Raw genomic sequence first — 27,088 nt, forward strand, 5'->3', positions numbered from 1 at the left:
AATATTTTAAATCTTAAATAACAAAATTTGTTTGAGAAATTTACTTGTGAAAATCAAAGTACCCTTTTAGCCGGCAAATTTACCCAAAAAATTTGTAACCAATTAATATGATGATCTTTAAAGGCCAAATTAACTAACATAAGATGACTCATTATTGAGTAAAAATTATAAATATTTTTCTTATTGAGTTTGGGTTTAGATCCAATTTTTAAGACTTGATTACTATGGATGAAATTCTATATCCATGTCCTCGAGTTTAAACTGTCAGTTAAATGCATAACATCAATGCCTAATCTCTATCTTTGGCCCAATTTTTGAATACAACAATAGGCATATTCAAGTATACCCTGAAATGCTTGAAAAAAAGGGAGTCTTGTTTCCTAAGTAGACCTCCATGTATGGCAGCAGTGATCAAGACCCTTCCAACATGTTCTAAAAATACATGTTCTCATAATTAATAAAAAGAAATGCAATTTTAGAGTACAAAAAGGGGGTCCAGATCTAAATCTGATGGTCTAACCGAGACCCCACCTAATGTTAATCAGCTCTAAAAAAATTATAACCAGAACCAAACTAGGTTTGGACAAAGCTTCAATCAAACTAACACAATTACATTAGTTCAATCTAATTATTGGATTTACAGACCATGAACATCTCCCTTGCTTCATTAGAACTAAACTAGTCTTAAGACTAAGAGCCAGGTATCAGTCCTTTTAACAATGTCTCACTTGAGAATAATTTCACAAGATTAGTATTAGTATTGAGCATTAAAGCCAAAATATGGTACAGAAGAGGCCACGCACAGCAACATGAGGCTTACAAAACTCTGACTCACTGCAGATATCTTGGGATACTAGGTCGGCGTAGCAGATGCTATGACTATGAGCCGAGCCAGACTCCGGAAGATTCTTAGGTGCTCCCTCAAAGGGCTTCTCTCACTATGCTGTTGATCAAATCAGTACTGGATGAGCACTCATAAGAAGAATCATAAAAATAAAAAATAAAGAAAACTGAATAATGCAAACACAAGCTTCGCTAGGTTCCCTTCTACTTCTTTCATGACATCTGACAATCCATTTAGACCCAAAAAAACAGCAAACAAAAAACAAAGAAAGAGTACTCAAAAAAGAGTCATAGTTTCACTCCTTAAAACTCCAAGGGTAAGCCAAAGTGATTCTCATAGCAAAAGATTGATAAACAGGAATAGCAATAATCATAAAGCAGGTCTGCAATCAAGCAAGGATTCTACCAACGAATATTCAATGTACACATGCAAGCATAGCTGGATGCCAGAAGTACACACTGATTCCAGCTGTTTGAGAAACAAGTTCATAGGTCTAAGCATGGACATCATAAGCCATTTGAAGCAATTCAGGGATCAATTTAGTTGTACGGTAGCATTCAAATTATCAGTATGCTTGATGGATCCATGTCTGATGACATGTATCCATCGTGCATTTTAGAGAAATCCATGTAACGTGGTGCAATCTTCTATACTGTAACACACTTAATAAATAATAAGGCAAGTTCTTCCAAGTGTGCCGTTACTGTACCATCATCCATGCCTATAATCGCTGATCTCAAAGTAATTGCAATGGGGTATTAAGGTAACATTAGGAATAACTAAAAAATATTTTTTGAGCAAAATATGATTCAGACATCTCAATCTCTGATACACCTGAAACTCTTTAGAGTCTCACAAGGGAGTTACTATCGTGTATAAATATGTACATTTATGAACAACGATGCAAGGAGACCTGATTGATCAACCTAGAGAAAGCAATGTTAAATTTTGAAATAATTGTCACCCATATCTTAATTATATATTTTGGTCTCAAATAAAACAGAGAATGATGATTCAGAGGTGTTGCTCACCAACGTATCTCTGTGTAACTGATGGTACCCTGGCAAGTGGTTAAATTTACCAGCTGGTCAGAGATCCATCCGCGCATCCACATCAACCAAAAGCTTCTGACCTAGCTTCCTTTCTTCCAGCCCCATGAAACATCAGTCCTCTCTTGCCTCTGCATATTCCATTATTGTTAGAGTAGAGTGATCAGTTTTTACCAATGAACTCCTAGCACTACAAACTTTAAGATAGACATGGAACTAAATGTATGTACGTACAAATATACACATTCATAAACAAAGATCCAATGCTTAAATGCATTCCATCAAGTAGAATGTGAAACAAGAAACAATAGCATGGAGTAAAACACTCGGCAAAAATACAGCAGTCAGTTCAATATATTTGTGTCCATTTCTCTTTTGAATTAATCTTGAAAGATAAATGGCAATCCTTTTCTAAGATGAACAAAAGAAAAGGTAGAATGGACTGAAAGGAGAGGAAATTTTTTCTTCCACGACTACAAAAGCATTATAATTTTCGCCCAAAGATCTACCCAGTAGCTTTCTGGAGAGTGCTCACGAAACGGATCCCAAAGCAAGACCTGGCAATAATTGCCAGATAGAGAAACACTGAAGCACAACAAAATTAAAATAATCTCCAATAACAAATTGCAAGTGTGCAGAATCCTTCCCTAAATCTTCCATAAGGTTTAGACTCTTCAAAAATCCCTTTCCACAATGAACATTGAAACCAATATAATTTCTTTTTTGTCATGAAAAAAACAAAAAAAACTGACAATGGCTGGGCAATAGAATTGCATACATGGGAAGACATGAAGACCACATAATCATAAGAAACTTGAGACAGAAAATAATGGAAAATTTGCACTGATTGTTACTAACAATGTCTGGGCACTGGCAGTTCCACAAGTCAATCAAGAAACTTGTAAATTCTGTGTCTCTGTGTATAAGTAAAACAATAGAAAATGAAGGTAATAATTACCCTTTGTAGGAGGAAGTGTTTACTGTAATTGAACTATACCTTTTTGACAGTACAAATTTAAAACATTTTGTGAATTTTGTGAATTTATATCAATGAAATCCACTTCACGCAGAAAAAAGAATATAAAGGGATTGTTTCACATGGGGATAAATTTGCACATGTTTAGAATATAAAAACATGTAATCAGTACCTTTTTCTTGCTTCTCTTGGTTTTCTGTACAATTTGTTCTACAACGGACTTCTTTCTTTTTGATGGTAGACATCCCTTTGTTTGTGCCTTCTAAGGAGATAATAGCTTTCCAATTGAAGCATTTTGTTCATCATCGACTTTTAATATAGATACTAAAGCCATTTGGTCAGGATTGATCTATTCACACATTGATATCACTTATAAGCTTGTCTATCATTTCATCCACACTTTTCATCAAAAATACATACTTCTCACTAGATTGTGCTCCAATCTCTGCGGCCTTGTGAAAATGGGAGCATAATGTATTATACCGTAGTTTTTGCTCGTTGTTCCCAAAGTCATCATAACAATTCTCAATCAAAGTGTATCGACGTTTAACGTCTTTTCTCCAACGCATTAAAATGCACTGAGGGGGAACTTCTGCCACATTTTTCTCAAGTAGCACTTTAGCCACATGTCGACAAAGAATACCTTTAAACTCAAACAAGTGACAAGAGCATTTAAGTTCATGATCAATCTCATTAACAAAAACATTATAAATAACTTGTCTTTTTGGTTTGCCATCTTTCCCTCTTAAAATATCTGTCACTTGAAACTTAGAAATTGGTCCATCATCCTCTAAATGCACTAAATTACAAAACAACATGCTCCTTAACTCATCTTGAAACAATTTGAAGGTGTCATTTGTATAAGCTTCTTGAAACTGTTTTTCAAAATGACAACCAGTTATCAGGGGGATACTAGAATGGAAAGAAGCAAAATCCGCCTTTGTTTCTTTTTCAACCTTGCTTTTCAAAGCATTATCATATTGCTCCACAAATTGCTTCAAAGATGTTTTAGGACCCACATAGCCATCAAAAAAAGCATTTAAGCCTTCACTCCGCTGAGTTGTAGACATTCCAGCCCAAAAAGTACTTTTAACATATACAGGAACCCACTGCTGTCTATCTGTAAACAAAGAATTCAACCATTCATTTTTATCAAGATTATGTTCTTCAATCATTCTAGACCAACTCTCTTCAAATTCAGCAACTTCTATTGACTCATAGACAACACTCTTCAAAGTTCTCTTGATTGCTTTATAATGAGACAAGCCTCCAAGCTTCTCTGGGAGTTTTCTCATAATATGCCAAAGACAAAGTCGATGTTGTGAACAAGGAAATACTCTTTCAATTGCCACTTGTATAGCCTTACATTGATCTGTAACTATGGCATTTGGATAACGACCACCCATGCATTCTAACCACGATGAAAACAACCAAATATATGTCTCAGTATCCTCATTTGACAACAGACCACATCCAAATAACATCGTCTGTCCATGATGATTAATACCAACAAAGAGAGTGAGTGGCAAGTCATATTTGTTTGTTAGATACGTAGTATCAAATGATATAACATCAGCAAAAGATTCATATGCTGCTCTAGATCTTGCATCTGCCCAGAACACATTTCTTAACCGACCTTCTCCATCCATATCAATGAGATAGAAAAAATTACAATTTCTTTTTTGCATGCGACAAAAGTAATTACGAAGTGCCTCAGCATCCCCAGTCCCAAGCCTGATTTGTCCTGCTTTAGCAATATAATTTCTGCAATCCCTTCCAGTGACTGGCAAATTTTCATAACCCCCAGCTTCAACAATGAAATGAGAATTCTTACATAATGGAACTTCAGTTTGTTCATTTTCTTCGCGTTTTCTTTTTACAGATGAATCCTTATTCTTGTTACGCTTGAAGAAACGCGACTTCCCAGGACTAAGTTGATGGTTATGATCCAAGTAAACACGGGTGATGGTGAATTTTCGCTCACTACTCACAGATACATTAATCTTGGCCTTGCAAGCAGTTTTCATAGATGGTCTTGGATTGTAACTATTCTTTGCCTTGCTTACATACTTGCCAACTTTAGCACATGCAAGAGAATAGTATTTTAACTGTCCATCATCTCCGTTCTTAGTACTTCTCTTAGTTAAACCAAATCCTTTTTGTAGAGCATACCTATTGTAAAATTCAAAAACTTCCTTCTCAGAATTAAAAACCATACCAGCAATTGGAGTTAACACATTAACATCTGAAACTTCTTCAACCTCTTGAAGGCCATCATCTGTATTTTTCTCAATCACAGAAGAACTACCTTCCATTCTCTACAAAGCCAATACCAAAGCAGAATAAGATTTAAAAAATAAATTGAATTGGAAAACTAACAAACTGAAAAACCAGCTCAGGCAGTGTTGGAAAATAACCAGAACAACTAGTTATGATAGTATGCAAGGTTAATCAATACAAAATAATATATAAACAGGAAAATTTACCTGCAAAAATACTCTCTCACACACACAAATGCGCAGGTGCACACATAAATTAGAATGGTTAGTTTGATCTAAACTTGGTTGGTTTCACTTGCCTTCCTCTTGTAGGTCAAGCACCTAAATTTCAAGGTCCAATCATAGAGTTTAGAACAGATATTTCAACAAAGGGTAATTTTACTCAACAGTCTGCGGTAGAAGATATGCATACACAATTGCACATATAATAAATACAAAGGTTCATTTAACTTGGACATAAATTATGTAAGATTGTGCTCTTTATTTCTTCCTAAAGATTAAAAGAAGAATTCAAGAGTACTAGCAGCCATTCTGAATTTATCCAAAAAAAAGAAAAAAGAGAGCAGCAGATTCTGAAAATGGACAGAAGCTAGAAGACATTTTTGACAAAGAAAATTCACCAAACTGTAGCGACATGCCAAGAAGAAGAAGCAATCTAGATTACTCTTCACTTAATTTTATAATCACATCTAGTAGACTTTTCACTTAATTTGATAATCACATCTAGTAAACGGGCCACTTTCACATCCAGCACAGTCAAAACAAAAATAAAATCAAACTTCAGGTTGAGAAAACTACTAATAAACACCACATTCAATCAGATATCTTCAGGGACGCTAACAAAATACCTACAAAACAGGGAAACCGAATCTATGTGCCAATATTAGTGAGATCAAGTTACACCGACATGGACATACCAACACAGGCGGCATCCATAAACTTGCATACGCATGGGAACATAACATTCACAGATGCATATGTGTACTACGTAGGCAGCCCCCCAGTAAAAACAAAGCAACACTTGGGATCAGTACCCAATAGAACCGAATTCGATATCAAAACCCTAATTTCTTTTTGGTGGGAAAAGAAAAACACTAAAAGTTTTTTTTGATAGTGGATCGATCATTTACAAACTCAAGAATCGCGTTCGAGTCATAGTTCGAACCCTAGCAGATCAAAAATCGAGAAGGAAACAGATTCACAGATCAATCAATCGAGACTAGTCGAAATACGAAGGTAGAGACAGCGACTGCCGTACCTGTGAGAAGTGAAAAGCAAGGAGGAGGAAAATATCTGAGAGACGATGAGACCAGACCAGATGGCCGATAGCGGTGCCCCCGTCCTTTAGATTGTTGGAGGATGAAATTTTTGCCGACAGTGCCGACTAGGGTGTGCCGAGGGCTTAAATACCATTCACCCCCTGCTTTCCTTCCTCCAATTTATACATATATATATATATATTGCTAAATCTATATTTTTGACCCCTTAACTTTCACATTTTTTTTTAAGTGTGATTATTTAACTTTTTTATATCACTTACATCTTTAAATTTAAATTTTAAATTAATTTAATTTTTATAATTTAAATTTAATTTTTAAATCAATTTAACTCTTATAATTTTTTTTTTAATAACTTAAACTTTTCGTTAATTTAATTATATAATTAAAATTATATTTTTAAATTAATTTTATCTTTATATTTTTATGTATATAAAAAAATAAAATAACAAAATATACATACATCAAATTATATAAATTAAATTAACTTAAGAATATAAATCTAAAAATATAATCAAAATAATAAAAACCAATATTATCACACAAAAAAATCAAAATATATGAATTAAATTAACTAAAAAAATATAGATCTAAAAATATAATCAAACAAAAAAAATTATAATAACCACACGAAGAAAAATACAAAAGAAAAAAATATAAATTTAACCTATATTTTTTTGAAATATTGCTATTTTGCCCTATTTTGGAGGGAAGTGCTACAAAAAAAATATTATAAACAATAAATCTACACAATTAAATTCATAATAATTTTATTTAAAATTAATAATAATTCATAATAATATATTTAACATTAATTTTAAAAAGAATTATTGTAAATTTACAAGTCAATTTGTGAGTATTATTTATTAACTTTATTTATGAATATAACATTTTTAATCCTTAAAAGTATAATACTAACCATTAGTTAAGCAATAATAGATACATATTATTTTTAGATAATGTACATCTTGTTCTTAACATTCAAATAACTTCATTAATTATTTTAAGTAATTCAAAATACAATATATCTATCATTAAAAAAACATACATTATACAAAATAAATACGCATTAAATATCGCTTAACCATTACAATGATAGGAATTACTCAAACAGAGTTTTTAGATATTTCAAATTTGAATAAGTAGCCTTATTTAGAGTTTAGATTTTTCAACAAGAATAAAAAGAGAATTAAATAAATAAAACTCCTATTCGGGTAACTTGCTTACCCCCAACCCTTAGTTTTTCTTCCACAAATGATGATCCCTAATTCCATAAGCATGAGATAAAGCTGCTCATGTAGTGAAGGAGATACAGGAATAAAAGACTAGATGGACTTTAACCCCTCCTATGAATGGAAATAGGGTACTTGAGGGCTCTATACAAAATACACTTCATTATGCTCCCAAAAACAGATCTCATGTATGTACACACACTTACAAATATTCACTAAGAACCAAAAGAGAGAATTCTAAGAGAAGTTTATGGACAATATAAAGCTTTCTATATTTGGTTTCAGGAGGGGTAAAAGCTTCTTTGTAAGAATTTTGTCATACCTGCCATGGCCCTTATTAGCAGGTATGCATGCCCCAAAACTTCAACTGCATCCACTCTCGGGTTTCCCTGTATTTAGAAACCGATGGCCCAAAAAATGGTGGAAATGAGAAATGAGCGAGTTCAAAAAGTGACAGTAAGTTTCTCTTCCGGGCCGGGCCTTTGCAAAGTAATTACCATGTCTGTGGCCAACTCATTTTACACATCTGTAATTCTCTTGTAAAAGAGAACATAGGCAGCTGATGTTTTTATCTCATTTTCACTAACACGTGATACATGACTGTCATCAAACTCGTACCATTGACCATTCCCAAGCTGCAGAAAACAAGCAGAGTTAGGCCAATCATGATTGAAAAATTTCTAAAACTAAGAATGAAACAAAAAAATTTAACTCGCAGAAGCATACTCATACCAAGTGCAAGAGCATGCTGCAATTTTCTATTGTTACATAAAGCTGAAAAGTGAAGAATCAATTAAGCAGTTTTAAGTATCAACAAAGTAAACTACAGGGGGCGGATTTAGATACCTAAAACCCTCAAATAATTTTTTTTAACTTACAACTTTGCCAACACTTTTCTCTACTTTTGGAAAGTGTGTTTGACCATTTTTGTAGAATCTTGGTCTACAAAAATATAAACGTTGGTAGGTCTTTGTTAGGTTAAAAAAGGTTTAGGTAGGTTTCTGTTAATGGAAAGTAAATATTATGATGAACCTCAAGTAGAAGTAGGTTTCAGTTATCCCAAACTTGGATTGCTTAGCAACATAGTATAGGTACTAGAAACTGTCAACAACAATGGAGCCAGTCCAGAAAAAAGAAAATGTATTTCAGTGTTTCATATTGAATCTAACACCGCCGCCAAGGAAAATGGCCATACAAAATCTTCCAATACTGTTCATAGTTACAATTCTTGTTGGCAAGTTGCATAATGGTAGTAACTCATCAAGGGGATTCCATGCAGGTGCAGGAAGGATATAAACAAGAAGGAACCAGAAGGCTATGTGATACTTGCAAAAACAACAAAAACAGCATCTTAAAGTGACCTAGGCCTTACGCCCTTGCCATAAAGCCAAATACACAGACTACATGGAAAGCCGCACTTCAATGCAGAAAAAGGGTGTTAAATACCTAAAGGAACATGGCCTAAAATGTTTAATAACATTAAGCAAAAAGGATAATTAATGACATCAAGAAACAAGGATAAAATATTCATGCCCTTCCCTTTTTCCCACCCTCCCACCCCACCAACTTCACAAAAGCCTCTGTGGTCACTCCATGTAAGACACAAAAGATCCAAAAGCCATGGAGATAATATTACTACTCTTTCTTAAGAGAAATATATATTAGCAATCCTGTCCTCTAAATGCACAGGTATACAATAACTTGTAAAAGTGTATTCATAGAAATAATCTGCACTGTGGAAAAGTTATAGAACAGAAAGAAACTCATATAACACATCCAGGAGTCTGAAATAACTTTCAGCAACATTTCTTACGATAGTGGATCTCAATAACAGAAAATATTGCATTGATAAATGATATCCACTAACCAATTTATTGCACAATCATGTTTTGGATTTCATTCAAATTTTGTCTCTATAAATTAATGGCACATGCAATGCTTTTGCCAACACGATACTTACATCTGCTCAAGTTTAAAAATCCACCATCCCAAGTAAATTCCAGACCCAAGTTCCAAAAACTACTACCCAAATACAAAGCTGATGCAACTATGGTTCATTCCCAACAGACATGCCGATCCCAAGGAGGAATACTTCAAGTAATTAGATAGTATTATCGTTACCAGAAGCCCCTAGTTAGCCTGGAGGGAAAAAAAATCAGGTTTTTGATGTCCTGATAAATGAATATTGCAGTGTGCAATTAGTCAATTTAGGTCTGAAGGAACATTATCATTGATTATTATCTGAGAAGATGCGTGAGCAAAATTATAAAAACACGTCATGTTGATTCTGAAAGGACAATACCAGAATAATAAACTTATTCAGATTCACAACACCACCTAAACTAAGTACTTCCAAAAGCAAATGCAGTATTAACCTTTCAAATAAAAGCAACACTTACTTGGACAAATGCAGTGTAGTGACCGCCACCCATGCCGCCATAGTGATTACAAACTGCATACAACATGTAACCATGGGACGCATGGATGTTCTTATTAGCAATGTAATCAGAGAGATGAAGATCCTCAACTGGGAAGTCGACAAAAGTTTCAAGCTTGTTCTTGAAGAAACGGCTATATGAAAACCTCTTTAGATGTATAATGAGAATCTCTGGTAGTCTCCAGAGGTCTAACTTTTTGCTGGCCTGTCGATGCTTCTTGCAATTAGGGCAGTACCTAAAAAAATAAAAGAGGATGATAACATCTAGCATTAGGTGGGCCTACTAACAAGTGAAACTAGTATACATGCATGTAAAGAATCAATTAAACTGACAAAAGCAATAATATTTATGCCACTTTCCCCCTTTAATTGTCACATAGAAGTGAGGCAAACAGAATTGTGTAGCACACCAAATTTTCCTGTTACACTACCAAATCACCCTTTCATACCCCAGATGCTAAGGGAAGAAGACTGACAACATTAACAGATATGCAAATATGATATCTAGAACAATCTAACTATTAGGATATATACTTACCACATGTCTTCAGGTCCTAGAGGCTCTTCCTTCAGAAAGGCTTCAAGGCATTTATAAAGTGTAACAAATTCCTGAGGGTGCTTTTGTAGTAACCCAGACTTGCAAATTTGTGGCAAAGTGCTCAGAAGACAGGTATCATATATTTTACTCATTTTCTCTGGCCAACAAACAAGCACACGTACAATCCTGCTTAATGTTGAGAGTTTTGGTACTGGCTCGTTCATCTGTATCTTAGGACCTTTCAATGATCCCTTCTCGTCAGTCAAGTAAAACTGGAAATCAGCACCCAATTCTGAGTCATCATCCAATCCAGTCCCTGAGTTTGCATCTCTATCCAATAATCTGGAGCTAGCAATATCCTCCATCTCAATATCTTCATCAGCACTGTGTTGACCATTGTCATCATTCAAAGAATCTTCCACCGTCATTAAGAATGGATTCAATAATTTTAGAAACTCTTTACGTATGTTCGATCCCCTAGAGAGATCAGACATCCTCGCCACAAGGGGAGTGCCAAACATTTTTGAAGAAGTTGCACGCATGTAATGCCTAACCAATAAAATGAGGGTAATAATCAAAATAATATATACCAAACTTCTGAAAATAGGTATAAAATTTTTTTTGCATTGACCAAGGATCTAAACAAAAAAAAACAAAACACACCCACAAGATTATACACACATAAAATGCGTAGCTTTTATGGCCAAAGTCTACTCAAAATTAAGAATTGCCTATCTTCAATGCCCATTATATGAGCAAATAACTTGAGCACAATATGGGGATAGCAGTACTATTGTTTAATGAATATCCCATTACAAAATTACTAATGACTACTTAACTTCTGTCTTATATAAATTTCAATTGGGACTAATGCTGGTCCAATCAGCTTTGAAGGTTTACTTGCCCTTCAATGGAGTCATACTATTGACAAAGAAAAAGATTCAACAAAAGGGTGTCCCCATTGCACGAGGCACTGCACTTTGCAAGGGTTGGGAAGAGATCAATTTTGCATAAAGTCCAAAACTTAAACTCTAAGACATTCCAGTAACAATTCACAAATGAGCAACCTTACTGTTACTACCAAAGCTTGCTGTCACCAAAATGAATAAAAGAACTGGATCTACAAGACAGTACACAATCCAGGAAAATCCTTGCAAACAATTAACCAGAGCAAGGGGAATAAAGGATGAAAAAAATTACGGGGAACCCATGACGGATAAAAGAAAACATTTTGAGTACTGTTATCAAGACTCCACATGACAAGCTGAGACCCCTACTGAAATCACTTTCAAATCAATGGGTCAAAGGGATAACTTGAAAAACTAACCCTTCCATGTATTCATTCATGAATACAACTAAAGGAGATGTCTCACTGCCTTTTGGCAATCTGTAAGCAACAAGACAATCATCATCCCGGATAAGCTCTATTGTATCTGAGGGCTTGTCCAGAAAATGAAGAATTCGGTTGTTGAATATCTGCAAAGTACACCAAAAGCTCAAATGTCAATATGGTAGTATTACAAGCACAATCATGTCAAAAATCAAATAACATCTAAATATACAGGTATCTCTAGCCAATTCTGCATCAAACATTTATAAAACTAAGATAAGGACATCCAACAGACAGGTTAGGGCAAAGAGACCAATAAACAAGATAAATAGGTACCGATTATATAATTTTAGATCACCCCTTTATTACATTTTATCATTGATTTCCCTAAAGAAATACAACAATGCTAGTCTTAATCCCACCAGGTTGGTCAGCCAACGAATTCTAGACCTCTAGCCATTGCTAGCAATAGATATTACATATTTTTAGCAGTACAAATCCTTTCATGAAGCTTGTTGCATATTACAACTATATGAGTGCCACATTTCACCTATTATGGTGCCTGAAGAAGAAGCTTCAGATTAAGGCTCAAATGCAATATCTTTCCTAAGGAACGCTATGTAACACACCATATCACCATGCAACATGTCAAATTTTGATTACCCACTGAAGATAACATAACTTGTCAAATGTTCATGACCAGTTTCAGGTCCTTGAAGTCCCATATGCCACAACATCATCAAGCAATTGCCAATGATTGAAACTCAAAAAATTGTCAGACCTTAATGAAAGTTGTGTATTGTGTTGATATAGAGAAAAGGCAAGCACTTACAGTAAGTTAGGTAAACTTACAGCACCACATGGCCAGAAAACATACCTCAGCTACCAACAGTGTCTCATCCTCGCTCAAATAACACATGGTGCTTAACGCTTGCACAAGATCCTTACATCTCCCATACTTTGGTACATTTACAGCAACAGGACATGGTAAAGTAGTACCATCAGTGCTCAAGACTGTCAAAGTCATTGAACGCATTGTTGTTGAAGGCAGAGGTAATGAAAGATACATGAATGGATCAAATGTAATGGACAACTTCTTGCAAACTGGACAAACCAATGTTGATCGGTATTGCCCCTATCAGAAAAAGGAAAAGAGAATGCACTCAGTTGAAAAAAACAAGCAATGTTATGACATATAAAACTGAAACTTCAAGTTCAAAGCACAGTAAACTTAACCAAATATTGCTTTAATCATAAATTTAAAAGGGTGCCATTTCTACAGTGTGGATACAGTTGAGAGATGCAATGAGATATAGTAAACTAATCCAAATACTACTTCAACATCATACTATAGAACAATAGGGAATTTTAAAACTTGGATATCCTCTTTTTATACAGGGTTTGCTCCTTATTGGGGATTTTTCTAATGATGCATATTTATCAAAAGGGTGCCTCCAATGCACAAGGCTCCCTACTTTCCAATGGTTGTTTTTTCATGCAACCTTATCTTTCTTCTAGCCAAGAGGCTATTTCCATAACTCGAACCCATAACCTTCCAATCCAAGGGAGCAACCGTACCATTGCTGCCGAGGCTCACCCTAACGCATGATAAAACACCATATCAAGCCTTAATCCCACTGTGGGGTTGGCTAACCCAAAAATGATGGGTCATTTTCAAGTACAATGAATATACTTATTAACAACAATCCCAAGCCTTAATCCCACAAGGTGGGGTCGGCCACATGAATTTTTATACCTCCATATGTCTCAATCCAACCATATCCAATTACTATACATATCCAAAACAAAATCTACAACTTGGATACATTAGAGAACCAATTGTAGTTGGTAGTAGCAAATTTTCAAGTACATACTACTACAGAGAACTCACTTGACAAAGATCAACTATGATTGAGTTGTTCCGAGCTAGATGATTTTGCCAGTATTCTTCTGCCACTTCATCATCATGACGACCTTCTGCATCCTTAGCTTCTATATAGGGCTTGCATTTCACACGGTTAAGATCTTCATGGAGTCCATCCAACAAAAAAGCCAGAAACTCCTACATTAAAAACAACAAATTATGAGTACTGTGTTAACGAATTACAAAGAGTATTCTGTCTCAAAATATGAAAACAATAACAGTTGCTCTGCTCCCAGAAGCAAGGAAACTTCACTAACTTGGGAGTCATGCTGGTTATAGCCACTGAATTGAGGTGCAAAAGCAGAAAGTTTCAATTTGAACACACTTGGAGAAACTGGAGCTGCTCCTGGAGCCCATAGCTTCCTCAGTAAATCACCAAATTGTAAAGCAAGTTCACCCTAGTCAAAAGAAGCACCTTGATAAATTCAGAGAGAGAGAGAGAGAGAGCAAGATTTTCTCAAAGCAAGTGAATAGCACACATATAAGAAGCCCACTACAGGAGTTTAGCATGGCAAACAGGGAGAAACGCTACAAAATCCTTATTAAAAGCAGGGAAAATTCGTGCAAAATTCCAATTATACGTACTTTCATGCCCAAGGGATTCTCTGAATTTATATCCTTTCGGTAGTCTCCCAGAAAATAATCAACAAGCTCTGGAGTGTGCACCAAGCACTGAATGGCACTATTCATGAAACAAGTATTACCAAGATTGTACAACCCTGTCAAGCCCAGGTTACAACCTTCTCTGTACGTACTACCAGGGGCATTGTTAACTCTAAAATATGAGTTAACATGGTCAATATTCCCATTCATCTTAAGCGGACCATTGTGAAGGAAATTTCCAACCATAGATTGTTTTGCTGCCATAGCATGTTTCCTTCCTTCTCTGGTACTCATCAAATGTGAGGATCCATAGACTTGCAACTCCAGATGCATCTGCACAAAGTATGCAAATGTTGAACAAAATCAAATAAATAGTTTAAAAATGAGGCTTAAAAATGAAGAATGAGAGAAACCGATGCATGAGGTTCCCCGCTTTGAGCTTGGTGCTGGGATTGCATCTATGCGCAGCCTTCACTTATTTTTTTTTTTAAATGAGGATATATCCGCAACTCAAATCCGTGACCTTCTGGTCACAGAGAGCAACCTCACTGTGCTCCCAAGGCTCACCCTCCGTGAAAATGAAAAATACAAAAGTAACTCCTACAATTTGCAATTGTAAACTGCCAAATTTTATATTTTTTGGTTCCTTTGGTAATGAATTCTAAAACTATTCTGGATGTAATCAAACCCTAAATACCAGATTCCAAGATTGCCCATCAAACAAAATTCTAAATGCCAATCCTACAAACTGCTATTTTCCAAAAAATCCAAAATACTTGCACTTCATCTGGAGTCAAGATCAATGACCTTCAAGGTTCAGTTTTTCAACAACTTAAAGCAAGTTATAAACAAGTTATGCCTGTCAGATCAACACCAAAGGGTAATTTGGCTTTTTAACTTAATTCAAGATGCCTACAAGTGTTCCAATAAATACAAATTTTTCATTTTAATGGCCAAAAGATAGTTATTTGTCGATTAACTTCTGGAAGACATAATGTATCAAAGGCAGTCAATTTAATTATAGAAACATGCAGGGTACTCTTTATTCTTTCACAATATCTCAGGGGTGTACCATGTAATGCACACAGTGTAGGAACCAAATAGTAGAGCTCATCAGGAAGCCAACCATGCAGAACAATGGTAAAAGTTTGATAAAGCTGCCATCTAGCATTCACATAGATTGGTTCTTGGGTTTTAGCCAACCACTAAAAAGTTTCCAAATTCAGCACAACCGTGAGACAAAATTATCGGTATAGATTTTTGGGGTTTAAAAAGGAAAAAAAAAAAATCTACATATACTCATGAATGTATACTGATAGCATCTCCTTAGATGCTTTTTAATTTTTACTTAAATTTTCTTGCCTATCAAAAGAAAAGAATATTTAGTTTACTTGGAAATAAAAGAATAGGCATAAAGAATATTGGTAAATCAAATAAAATTAAACAAACGCTCAATCAGACTCATTTCTTCATTTTGACAGGGAAAAAAATAAAATAAGCATTAAACTCAACTCAGCACCATCGTTAGTGGAAACTTAAAGGCATAAGCTCAGGTAACCAAGATTGCTGTCTCTGAGAAGTCCTGGAGTAAAAACTCTGGGGACACCCTCAGCTCATGAAGGGAGAAACAATCTTATATCTTATTTTTAAATCCAACATGTTGAGAAATTCATCACATCAGATATGGCTCACATAGATAATACCACTCCAACATACAAAGCAGTACAACTTATGAGTAAGAATACCACAAGTGTGGTTTTTTTAAGCTACCAACATTTGAATAAGTAGCCACAGATATAGTCCCAAGTCTACCAACCCCAGCATACAGGTATGGACAAAGCTGCAATTTGATCAACTGTAACTTCTGTAAAAGATCCATCATAAAATATTCGGTGACCAAAGTCAGCCTCCATGTTCCAACCCCCACTATGGTGACAGAAAATCAGGGCGTTAGGATGGTAAAGAATAAACCTTTCTCAACATTATTTGCACTCAGCTTCTCATCCTTAGTACCTTACCAGCCTGAGCAACAAAGTTGCAGACCTTTGTATTCAAGGTACGGTATCTTATATTGACTTCAACTCCAAAACAGGCACATAAATAGAAATATGGCCAACAAGTGAAAGAAGAAACTATTGATACATAACCCAAAAGAACAACACAAGAATAGACTAAAAAAAACTCAAATTAATTCTCTAATTTAATATCAATAATTAATGCCAAAAATCACGGGCTACTTTCAGTTACAGCCTAATCACCATATACTAGTAGCTAAAATTCTACTCTACCTAGGATTCCATAATCCCACTCTAATTAGAATTCTAATGGAACCTACTAACTAAAGGAAACAACATGTGAAAGAAGGAAATATTGATACATAACCCAAAGGAACAATGCCGACAGGGGCAGTGATCTCTCTCTCTCTCTCTGATCCCAACAATGGGGCGCAGTGCTGAACCCTTCATGCCAGTGATGGCAACCAACAAAAAACCTGTTTTTTTTTATTTAAGAATATTGTTTATATAAAATATAAAACCAAATAATATAATTTAAAAACAATTTTAACTAAAAAGTATCTTTTATAAAATATATTCTTAAATATTTAGTTTATATATTCAAATATTTATATTTATATATTTTTTAAAATATATTTTCCATAATTAGAAAATATGTTTAGAGAGAGATAGGAGAGAGTTATAAAATAGCAGAGGCAAAATGGTCAATTTACCCTATTTTTTTAGCAGCATGGAATGTCACTATCATTTTTACAATGTGGGCGGGCACCAGCTGTAATTAGGTTAAACCTCAAGAGTGCCCAATGTAATTTACTATGGGATTTTTATATTTTGAATTTTAACAACACATAAAAATAAAAGTGTGCATGAAATCATTATTAAACCTAGAAATCAAGTTACCACCAAAGAACAATTTTGATATTTTGGATCAATTATTCAAAAAAGAGGGGAGATTATGAAGGATATTACTCATAAAATCAAGGTGGAATGGTTTAAGAGAAGAAGCATATCTAGGAGAATTTTACCAAATGACTATATGTCCATCTTCATTTATGTCTCAAAATGTTGTGTTGTTAAGTATCAACATGTGCAAAATATGAGATTAGCTTAAAACGGGAATGTTATGATCGATGTGCAGCCATACAAAAACAGATAAAATAAGAAACAAGATCAATGTAATAAGGATGGAGCAATGTTTATTGAAGATAAGATGAGAGAGTCATAATTAAGATGATTTGGACATAAGAAAGAAGATCGGCAAAAAAACTTGTTAAGGCAAGAGCAGGAACTTTGTAGTAAAAGAAGGAGAGGAAGACCAAAGAAAACTTGGTGGGAAGCCTTTAGACACGATACAAGATACAATAGTCATACTGAGGATACAATCATGGATGGAGGTAGCTGGAGATCTAGAATTGTATGATGACCACACTGAGTTGGGATTAAGATGTGTGATTGTTGGTGTATTGAATTTTAACATATTTTATGATAAAGTTTAAGTAATATTGATTAGATGAGATTATTTTTGAAAGAATTTTAGTTATTTAAGAGTTTTAAACAATATATGACAGGCGGATGCAAACTAATAACTTAATCTAAATATTGAATGAAATTGATTTTTGGATAACTCAGCCTCTTTCTTCTCTGTTCTGTCTCTTCCTTTGAACCCTCGGTTTCTTTCATTCCGTTTCTTCTTTCCCCCTTCTTTTCCTCCTTTTCCTTAGTTCCTTCTCTTCTCTTCTTCTTGATCCTGCATCAAAGGCCTTTGAACGAGGGTACAGTGCTCTGAACTTTTTTTTTCCTTTTCTATGGTTGAAGGAGTATTCTCGCTGTTCACTTCCTACTTTCACTACTAAGACATAATTTGTAGCTAGGATTTTGGTGGTCCAGGTCTGCCCCCTCTCAGCACCTCTTTTTGTTAATATACATAAAGTTAAAATGCACAAGTTCAAGCAGAAGATGTTTCACATATGGAATACATTAACTAATTACCTCTTCGTTTTGTTGGTTTGAATCATCAGATAACTTGATTCTGTCATGTATGAAAAGCTGGGTTGTCTGCCCTGAGAAATCCCAGATGGTCAACTGTCAAACAATGAAGTCAGTTGTTAATCTAGCCAAAATAATAACCCAATTTTAATTACATCAGTTGTTAATTACTTATCTCACCTGCCCTGTTTCAACATTAAAAATATCAAAAGCTCTACGGAAATCTGCAATTTCATTATCCTGGAGAACTCACAAAAGAAGAAAGAAACATTATCGCACAGTCAGAAATAATTCCATTCTCATATTTACAATGCAGGTGCTCCATCAACTGAACATAGTTACAAGTATGACAAAAAAAAACAATGAAGCATTGCTTAATTTAGTTCCAACACTACTTGCTGGGGGTGATAACTGCAACTTGTGTTCAGAAAAACTTGGAAGAAATCAAAACTGAATAGCTTGCAGCATAAAACAAGCACAAAAATAAGTTTGCAAATTATTTAATAGCAACAGGTTGTCATGAGACCAAACAAGCAGCTAGAAAACAAAGCACCTCTGTAAACACCACTATTAATACTTTACTGGTAAGGACAAACAACCCATTGTACAATTTTATAAATGTTAACCCTGCCTTACGTTGATCTCTTAGGTAACTAAATTTCCTTCTACTTCAGTTCTAGAGGCTTGAAACTAAGAGCTGTACAATAACATGAATCATCTGTCCTCACCATTGACCTAGAGATTCCCAGAAAATCTTTAGATACCAAGATCCTTGTATACTTAAAATCTAAAAACTCATTTATCTTAAAAATTAACCATTTATCCCATGTTTAATTTACCGGGCTTTTCCAATCTCCTTCAGCTCCATAACTAGTACCTCACACTTGGGCACTCATAAACCATTATAAAACAAAACCAAACATCAGCTTTGAACATAAAATTCATTAGCTTTTTGACATTTGTCACATGGCTTCCTCCCTTGACATATTGTATAAAGCTATTCATAGAGCCTTTCCTACTCTGATATATTCTATTTATTAGTATTTTGAATGGGAGAGAGTTAAGCAAAGGGCTATAAATTATAGACAAAACAAGAAAAGTGAGCTGTTGAGATACTTTTTTGTTTTTTGTCCAAACAAATGGAGTTTCATTATTTGGAGAAAGAAATGCATTTTTATTACAAACCATTCTATAACTCAGTAACGTAATTCATTTAGCAAAACTAAATCACAATTGAACGAGTTATCACGAGACCTTTTGACGAATCTTTACAACCAATGAATTTGTTTCCCTGCAAACAGAAAGACTTATTTGTAAAGGGAACAGATCCCACATGTTATCTTCAGCCGCTAAAAGACCTTCTATTTCCTTTGCATCATTATGCCTGCCATGGAGACAAAAATTATTAGTTACATAATAATGAATCCTGAAGGCCAGATACATAATGTTGGAAATATCACAATTTACTCAAAGGATAATTTGTGTAAGAGTTGGATTTCTCTCCTAATCTTATGGCTGAAAAATAGGAGATAAAAGGATAAAGTGATAATGTGATTTGGAGATTAGACAACTCCAAAAATAAAGGGATAAAGGCAGCAGATAATTCCAGATATCTCAGTAGTTTTTTAAATTCTTCTTGTTGTCTTTATCTTCTAAAAATTCAAATATGTTCCTAGACTATAGGAGAAAACCTAGGTGTTGTGTATAAATACCCCATACTACCCAAGAATAGATCAAGCAAGCAATATACAGTTCTTTCAGCTTGTTTCATCTTTTTCTACATATAATGAACATTGAAGGGCATTCCCAGTGCACAAGGCTCTGCGCTTTGCCAGGGTCAGAGGATTAAGTATTGCTTTGCAAAGAGGTAGTTTCCACAATTTGAACCCATGATTCTCCCATCACAAAGGAGACAAGCAGATATAAGAAAACTCAAATGCCAATCAACATACGCCGGAAGGAAATAGTACTGCTAGAATTTTTATATGCAAGCTACTGAACAAGAAATGGCATGTTAGTGGCACCACCTTGGTGGCTTTCACTGATATATAACATACTAGTTATTCCCAAAAAAATGGCATCTTTACAAGAATAATTTTGATATATTGTTGTTGTTTTGCCTGAGTTTAGTATGCTGGAAGCTAAGAAGAAATCAGAGGAGTTCATAATGGTGATCGAGTGCCAACAGCGTGCAGGATATTTCTGTAAATATCTGTATTTACTAGGGGTAGAATAGACTTTGTAAAGTCGGTTATGTCCCTAGGATAATCCGCCTCATAGTCTATAAATATGAGGGCAGGGAATCAGTTGTGCGACATCAATCATTCATTCTATAACTCTTATATGAGTACAGTGAAAAGAGAGAGAGCTGTGAGAAGGACAGTTCTTGGATTCTTTGAGAGGATTGTACTCAGGTTGTATGAGAGGGAGAGGGATTCCATTGTACTGATTTCTATTCATTCTTAGTGGACTGTTCTCTTGCTGGAGGTTGCTGGATGTAGTGCTATTTCCATGGCATGAACCAGGGAAAAAATCGGTGTGCAGTAATTGTGGTTTGATCTTCTTTACTTGTTTCAATTCTGTATTTATTTTACTTTCTGATTCGTGCATGTATTGTGGGTGTTTCGATGAGAATTTGAGTGAACTATTGAGTATCGACAGTACTCAATTTCAACATATATAAAACCAATTTTTAAAGAAGAGAAAGCACATATCAGAAAAAATAGACACTATATAAAAACTCATTAAAGCAGAAAGCACAACAACCACCCCTGGAAAAAATAATAATAATAATAACTAATGAAAAGAAGCATAGGAAGAAATTAAAAAAAAAAAACTCCAAAATCAAGCAACACCAGACACAAGTCTAATATTTGTCTGGGTCAATCTGCAAATGTGTCTTTTGTTAAAGATGCTGATGTTTCCTTTCAACCATTGGAGTTTTGTTCGGGTCTCTCAACACATGAAAACTGGTGTATAACTCCTTTAGAAGCAAAATAGTCAGCAAATTTAAGTTCATGAGCATTGTCTGACCTAAACTTCTTAATGACCATATTGAATTGAGTCTCAACCAAAGAAAAGAACTTGGGGATAATGTCCTTAGCCTCTGTTTTATGTCTCATAAGGAAAACCCAAGTGTATCTCGTGCAGTCATCAACCAAAGTTAGGAAATACTTATGTCCAGCATAAGTAGGAACATGAAAAGGACCCCAAGTGTCACAATGAATAAGATCTAAAACACCCTTTGATAGATGATTATGAGAGACAAAAGACAATCTCCTTTGTTTAGCCAGGGGACAAACAGAACATAAATCATGACCATTATTACTGTATTGAGGTTGAGATTTTATTGAATCCAGTCTTGTGAAAGAAAGATGCCCTAGCCTCTTATGCCAAGCAGTCTTACTAACATTAGCTACTATGGCTACAGGAAAACTCCCAAAATCAATTACACCAGAAACAGCATCCAAGACATATAATCCTCCTTCAATCAACTCAGCCTTACCAATCATCTTCAAAGTGTGTGTAGCCTGTATTATATAGGCATGTGTCATGATCCTAGGGCTTAACCTAGGATCAGTTTGGGAATCGGAAGAATCCGATTCAGCTAAAGCCAAGAACATAGGAGATTAAGAAGGAAATTGGAAGAATGAGGGAGAGATTAGAAGAAGTGTTAGGGGGATTAGAAGAACAGAAAAGAGGGAGATGAAGATCAAGAAAGGGGAGAGAATTTGGAAGAGGAGGAAAACAGGTTTTCAATTCATTAATTTCTTGGATAACAAAACAAACCATTACAGCAATCTTTTATAGGCATATTTGCCTTCTAACAACCTAGCACATGCTCCCATGTGCTTCTAACCACTTGCTAAAATATCCCTAACAAACTATTTTATCCTATTACAATAATACCCTTTTATTGTTCATAGGGTCATGACAGCATGAGAAGTAAAATTGAGACTCATGGAAATTTGCCTTACTAATGCACTCACTAAAATGAGGTTGAACTTAAAATGAGGCACATATAGGATATTGTCCAACACTATAATGTGAGGCAATCTTAACACGGCCCATATATTGAACTAAAATCCGTTTGTGATCTGGTAGAGTAACATAAGTATCCCGAATAGGCTTCAACTCAACAAAAGATGCATGATTGAAACACACATGGCTTGTGGCTCCGGAGTCCAACACCCAATGATTAGGATTACTAAGCAATAAACTAATATTAACAGAAAGACAGGTACCTGATGCCTAATCAGAAGAAGGGGCATCAGGAGAACAGGATTTAGCATTGGCCTGCTTAGCAACCGAGAGGTGAGAGCTCAACATGCTCAATAAACTCTGGTATTGTAGTGGGCTCAGTGACTGCATAAATCCCTCTACTTCCTGAGTCTGAGAAGAGATAGAGATTGATCCAAACACTTGACTCACAACAGGATTTTTAAAGTGATTATGAGTAGCCATTTGACGAAAATTATTGCTCCTTTGTCTAGGATTATACCCGGGAGGATATCCATGGAGTTTGTAGCACTTATCTATGGTATGCGCACTAAAACCACAATGAGTGCATATAGGCCTCTCCCTCTTCTGAGTTTTACCCTAATTAAGCCTATGTGTGTCATTTTTGACAAAGAGTGTAACAAGATCAGAACTACCAACTGTATTATGTATATGCCTCTGGTTCTCCTCATGTAACCAAGGAAAAAACTTTATTGATTGGTGGGATAGGATCCATCAACAGCAATTGTCCTCTAACTTGAGAATAAGTGCCATTTAGACCCATGAGAAAGGACATAACATACTCAATGTGATAATATTCTACTAGAGATTTCGAACCACATGTACATTTTCCACATGAATAAGTTGGCCTATAGTTGCTAAGTTCGTCCCAAATGACCTTTAATTTGGTAAAATTGGCACTTATTGATAGCTGCCCTTGTTGTAAGTTCATCAATTCACTTCTAAGTTGAAAAATTCGAGGACCATTAGCTTGTTGATATCTTTTCTTAAGGTCAATTCATATATCATAAGCAGATTCAAAAAATATAACACTTACCGAGATTTCTTTAGAGACAGAATTCAATATCCATGAAATCACGATATTATTATTCTTGATCCAAGAATTGAGAATCGGATCATCACCTGATGGCCAAGAAATCAAGCCATTTATAGACCCTAGTTTGTTCTTTACTGAGAGTGCAATGAGCATGGCACAATTCCAAGACGCGTAGTTGTCTCCCGTCAGAGGTTATGACACCAGCAACAAGCTAGGGCTGTCGGAGTGGTGCAGACAATAGGGGCTTGAGACATCATCAATGGCGGAATTACTCATTGACGAAGAAGAAATCTCTGGAAACATAGTCACCATAGAACGAGTATGGACGATCAATTAAAGGAAAAGAAAAAGAAATCGATAGCAGGAGATCGCAAGAGTCACTATTGCCGGAGGAAGATTGATTTGTAGATCTCTGATCAAAAGAGATCGCGATCACAAAATAAACAGAACTCCAAATAACGAAGACTCACGACACCAGAACTATGATACACGACGTCAATCGAAGAAAGGAAGCATACCTAGGGCTCGTCGGAGATCAACGGAGAAGGAAACATGAGCCTAGGGTTTTGAATGCTCTGATACCATATTGGAAGAGAAGACAAACACGAGAGAAATATTATGCCTCATTGATCCACTTTATTCTGAGATCTCGGCTTTAAATAATAGCCCTAAACTAATACAATGTTATTACAAAAATGCCATTGCTTAGCAACAGCAACTAAAATAACAACAAACAAAATACAAGTAAGCAAAAATACAATGATTTAAAAACAACAAATACTCTGTTAAAGTATCCTCATATATCTTTTACACCTGTGTCTTAAGCTTATTGGCAATTGGGTCAACTAAATACATCTTGCAATCACATGTTTATGGATATAATTAATCAATTATATAAGATAGCTAATCAAGCTGCCAAGCCTGCCATGAATAGTAATCCCAGCAAACTTTTTCTTTTTTAAATTAATATTAAAAAATAAGATCATTTTTCCTCAGCCTTTTCTGATAAGCAAAAACTTTATTAGAGAGCATCAGAGGGTCATTGCTTTCAGAGCCCTCTCGATAATTCAAAAAATTCTTCACGATTAAAAAAAAAAAAATCAATGCATGTGATTTACAAAATATGGTTCAACTGCAAAGTAGGTGCCTTTCATCGTCAAAAATACAATGAATCTTCTCCCTCAAGTGCATCCACCTTCAACGCGTGGAGACCACCTTCAGCCTGTATTGCCTTCTTCCAATGCTGAGACCATTGCAACACTGCATTAGCTCAACCTACTTCCTTGAACCTCCCACCAAAAACGGCCAACACAAGAGCATTACCATTTCTTGCCACCAACAATGGATTACAAGATGATCCACTGATTCTCTTCTTCAATCATAGACACAATCATTTAAACATTTTTTCAAGGATCATATTATAACCTATATTGTCTTCCTTCCCCAGAATCCGCATGATAAAGTAAAAAGAACAAGACATCCAATTATCAATCTCAGCACAGTGCACCTGAAAGACCCATCCAAGAAACCCTACCTCACTTTAACAACATATGGTCAGCATTGCATTGATTTTTCCAGCACATTACACCTGAAAGACTCACCCATCCAAGAAACCTTACCTCACCTTAACAGCATATGGGCAGCACTGCATTAATTAGTTTGCGCCAAAAACAAGATTTATAAATATTAGTATTTTGGCGTGTAATATAGGGTTTGGGTCTAGCAGGTGTATGTGCAAGTGTTGACAGAAAAATTTCTCCTAATTATGTCTCCTCCAAGGGTTAAAGGTAACACATCTGCTAGAGACTCTGTCTCCTAAAGTCGGACTATGATTAGAAGTCACCCCTCTCTTCAGGTTCTTTTTCCTTGGGATAAATTCAGTATCTCAGGGAGTAAACAAATGTGCATAAAATATAATGAAAACTATCATGAATTCAGATCCTAGCCAGTGTTATTTGTTAATCAACGGCACCTAAAGAAAGTTATCATCAATTATGAATATCCAGAAGCAATAACATTAAACTTCAACATGTACACCTCCAACTGCCTTGCATGAGGAAAAGCCTCAGCTAAATCCACTTCACTTGGCCCAAGCTATAACTTTCTGTTCAAATCCAATTGGCGGAAGTTGATTTGGAAACAAGCTAAAGACAAGCTGGTTTAGATTAATCCAGGTAAGCCCACAGATCTGAAGCTCAGTGTAGCAGTTACTTGGGTTAACTCGTTAAGCCCCTAGTCTGAAAATGGCGTTGTAGCCTAGTGCTTGGTTCTTGCAATGAACAGCCGCAAGTTGAGCCATCTTGGATGGTAAGCTGTTAACAGGAGAAGACAGAGCCATGGGATGCCGATAACATGTTACCGCATTCTTGGCAAGTAAACTAATAAAACTAATCCTCTTAGTCTTTTTTGTTTTCGTTGATTGATGTTTATTCAACGTTGGTCATCTTAAGGGTCTGTTCTCTGACAGGAAAATGATTTCATAAATCTCAACAGGAATGAAATATACATAAGCACACAAAATAGTCATTCAGTTCAAATCCCTTACCACTTAAGAGCTCGCAAGAACATCCACTGTGCAAGCAACGCATAAGCACCTTCTTCCTCACAAGAGTGGTTTAGGGAATCATCTTTTCTCCTCATACTAAGAGCAATTTCGGACCCATGACCCCCAATCCCAGTCGGGCCCGAAGCAGCACCATAAGATTTCACCGCATAAGAAACGCCCTCGACGTCTGCGGTGCCCCGAAACAGCGCCTCTTTCGCCTCACTCCACCACCTGAAATCCAATGCACAGCAATCCAGGCATGCTTCGCCTAAGCAAACAACCAAAAAACACAAAAAAACAAAAAAAAACGGACGCAGTTTCGGGGACAAGGCGGGGATCATCAGATACCGCTACCTGAAGGGAACGAAGTAAAGCTTCTCGTCATCGCCGCCACCGCCGCCGCCGACGTCAGCGAGGGCCGTCTGCCCGGCGGCATCGCGGTCGAATAAGCCATCACCGTCGTTAGAGGAGAAGAGGAAGGAGTCCATGGAGATGAAATCTAGGGTTTTAGAAAGGAGTCTCTTGAGGAATGGAGAGAGCAGAAAGGAAAGGAAGTTGGCGAATCTGGAGAGAGAGAAGCGGACGGAGTGGGTCAGCCGAGTTGTTGATTGCGATGAAGACGATGACGATGGCGGCGAGCAGTCCTGATTAGGAGGAGGCCGATTGGTCATAGAGAGGAAAGTACCAGAGGGAGAGAGAGAGAGTGGCAGCCGGATGGACCATGCGGCTCTTGTTCTCGACGCTGGAACGAGAACCGTCGCTTCGGGCTTGTGCCAAGAGCTACGCGCGTGCCAAGTTCACGCGCCAAGAGCTGCGAGTGACCTTCCGGTCGGACGCCATGTCTAGACGCTTCTCGTTTCTCCCTCTCCTTGGACTAGAGAGTCGAAATTCGGTTCGTTCTTCTGTTCACATTTTTTTATTAATTTTAAAATTTAATAAACTTGATTAAAAATTAATAAAAATATAATATGCAATGTAATATACATTATAAAAGTTA

The 27,088-nt window shown here is 35.8% G+C and overlaps 2 protein-coding genes across 6 annotated transcripts; both read right to left on the minus strand.

The window, feature by feature from the left end:
* Window positions 1-590: 590 nt before the first annotated feature.
* Window positions 591-6,604, minus strand: LOC127805976 (protein FAR1-RELATED SEQUENCE 6-like). 2 transcript variants are annotated; one of them, XM_052342854.1, is made up of 4 exons: window positions 6,407-6,604; window positions 3,042-5,187; window positions 1,876-2,024; window positions 591-943 (listed from the first exon to the last, which is right to left on the minus strand). In XM_052342854.1, exon 2 carries the CDS (start codon window positions 5,182-5,184, stop codon window positions 3,223-3,225), a length of 1,962 nt encoding a protein of 653 aa, XP_052198814.1. In that variant the 5' UTR covers window positions 5,185-5,187; window positions 6,407-6,604; the 3' UTR covers window positions 591-943; window positions 1,876-2,024; window positions 3,042-3,222. The 2 variants fall into 2 exon arrangements, with proteins under 2 accessions (XP_052198814.1, XP_052198812.1); XM_052342852.1 differs by lacking the exon at window positions 6,407-6,604 and adding an exon at window positions 6,066-6,399.
* LOC127805975 (ubiquitin carboxyl-terminal hydrolase 8-like) lies at window positions 5,380-26,856 on the minus strand. Of its 4 annotated transcripts, XR_008024256.1 has the most exons (15): window positions 26,446-26,856; window positions 26,092-26,322; window positions 19,745-19,874; window positions 18,671-18,730; window positions 18,494-18,586; window positions 14,472-14,822; window positions 14,144-14,284; window positions 13,854-14,024; window positions 12,840-13,097; window positions 11,960-12,108; window positions 10,633-11,181; window positions 10,057-10,330; window positions 8,155-8,292; window positions 7,980-8,046; window positions 5,381-5,469 (listed from the first exon to the last, which is right to left on the minus strand). XR_008024256.1 is itself a non-coding variant. In XM_052342851.1 (14 exons), exons 1-13 carry the CDS (start codon window positions 26,760-26,762, stop codon window positions 8,176-8,178), a joined length of 2,841 nt encoding a protein of 946 aa, XP_052198811.1. In that variant the 5' UTR covers window positions 26,763-26,856; the 3' UTR covers window positions 7,519-8,046; window positions 8,155-8,175. The 4 variants fall into 4 exon arrangements, 2 of the variants coding, with proteins under 2 accessions (XP_052198811.1, XP_052198810.1); XR_008024255.1 differs by having other exon boundaries at window positions 5,380-5,469; window positions 7,980-8,292; XM_052342851.1 differs by lacking the exon at window positions 5,381-5,469 and having other exon boundaries at window positions 7,519-8,046.
* Window positions 26,857-27,088: the final 232 nt, after the last annotated feature.

The sequence above is a fragment of the Diospyros lotus genome, chromosome 7 (genome assembly GCF_014633365.1).
Source record: "Diospyros lotus cultivar Yz01 chromosome 7, ASM1463336v1, whole genome shotgun sequence".
Lineage (NCBI taxonomy): Eukaryota > Viridiplantae > Streptophyta > Magnoliopsida > Ericales > Ebenaceae > Diospyros > Diospyros lotus.

What these genes read in the sequence shown, in the direction of transcription:
- LOC127805975 (XM_052342851.1), bottom strand. Translation starts at nt 26,762, where the DNA reads ATGACCAATCGGCCTCCTCCTAATCAGGACTGCTCGCCGCCATCGTCA. An exon ending in TTGTAAAGATTCGTCAAAAG is followed by an intron (nt 18,731 to 19,744) that starts GTCTCGTGATAA and finishes TGAGTTCTCCAG; the next exon opens with GATAATGAAATTGCAGATTT. An exon ending in ACTACACTGCATTTGTCCAA is followed by an intron (nt 8,293 to 10,056) that starts GTAAGTGTTGCT and finishes TGTTTTCTGCAG; the next exon opens with CTTGGGAATGGTCAATGGTA.
- LOC127805976 (XM_052342852.1), bottom strand. Translation starts at nt 6,113, where the DNA reads ATGTTATGTTCCCATGCGTATGCAAGTTTATGGATGCCGCCTGTGTTG. An exon ending in TATGGATGCCGCCTGTGTTG is followed by an intron (nt 5,188 to 6,065) that starts GTATGTCCATGT and finishes TTGGCTTTGTAG; the next exon opens with AGAATGGAAGGTAGTTCTTC.